Raw genomic sequence first — 871 nt, 5'->3', positions numbered from 1 at the left:
CGCGCCTCCACCAATCGGCCCGTGCGCCCCGCCCCCTCCCCGCCCCCGCCCCAGGGGGTGTGTACGCGCAGCCAATCGGCGACATGGGGGGCGGGGCCTCAGGCAGGGCGGGCGGGGCGGGCCGGCCAATGGCCGCCGTGTTGTCGAAACTGAAAATACTACATTATGCTAATCGTGGCGGGGCCAGCTCACGCGGGGGGGCTGCGCGCCTATAAAGGGGCGCGCGCGGGCCGACGCTCCCCAGGCCAGCGCTGCACTCGGGGTGCCGCTTGCCGAAACCTAACTCAGGCAGCACCTAGGGGGCGCGGCCGCCGGCTCGATAGCCTTGGAGCAAACGTCGCCGCAGCCACGGGCCAGACAGCCAGGTACGCCCGGAGCCCCGGGAGAGTCGGGAGCGGCGGGCGGGTCTGAAGTGGGGTCCTCTCGCGGGCCGGCTCCTCTTGGCCTCCTGTCCTCGTCCCTATCCATTTCCTCCCCATGCCCCTGCCCATGCCCGACGTGTCCCTCCGCAGAGACGCGACGATGGAGCGCTTGGCCGACCATCGGCCCTTCCCGCCGTTCGTGCGCACCAGCGCCTGCCGTAGCCTCTTCGGCCCAGTGGACCACGAGGAGCTGCGCATGGAGGTGCAGGCCCGCCTGGCCGAGCTGCACGCCGAGGAGCAGCGTCGCTGGGACTACGACTTCGAGCTAGACATGCCCCTGCCGGGCCCCGGACGTCTGCAGTGGGTGGAGGTGGACAGCGACTCTGTGCCCGCCTTCTACCGCGAGACGGTGCAGGTGGGGCGCTGCCGCCTGCAAGTGGCGCCCCGCGGGCCGCGCGTCGCCATCGCCGAGATTGCGGCCGCGGACGCCACTGGCCCGCCCCCCGGGC

At 72.7% G+C, this 871-nt stretch overlaps 1 protein-coding gene across 1 annotated transcript in view; it reads left to right on the top strand.

The window, feature by feature from the left end:
• Positions 1 to 489: 489 nt before the first annotated feature.
• Positions 490 to 871, top strand: part of CDKN1C (cyclin-dependent kinase inhibitor 1C (p57, Kip2)) — a 1,080-nt gene continuing 698 nt past the window's right edge. Inside the window, exon 1 of the mRNA XM_006861033.1 lies at positions 490 to 856. Within this exon, the coding sequence (XP_006861095.1) occupies positions 490 to 856 (367 nt within the window). The remainder of the gene's footprint in view (positions 857 to 871) is intronic.

Source organism: Chrysochloris asiatica, unplaced genomic scaffold, assembly GCF_000296735.1.
Source record: "Chrysochloris asiatica unplaced genomic scaffold, ChrAsi1.0 scaffold00040, whole genome shotgun sequence".
In the NCBI taxonomy this organism is placed as follows: Eukaryota; Metazoa; Chordata; class Mammalia; order Afrosoricida; family Chrysochloridae; genus Chrysochloris; species Chrysochloris asiatica.
Note: the sequence above shows the minus strand (reverse complement) of the source record. Positions and strands in the feature narration are given on the sequence as shown.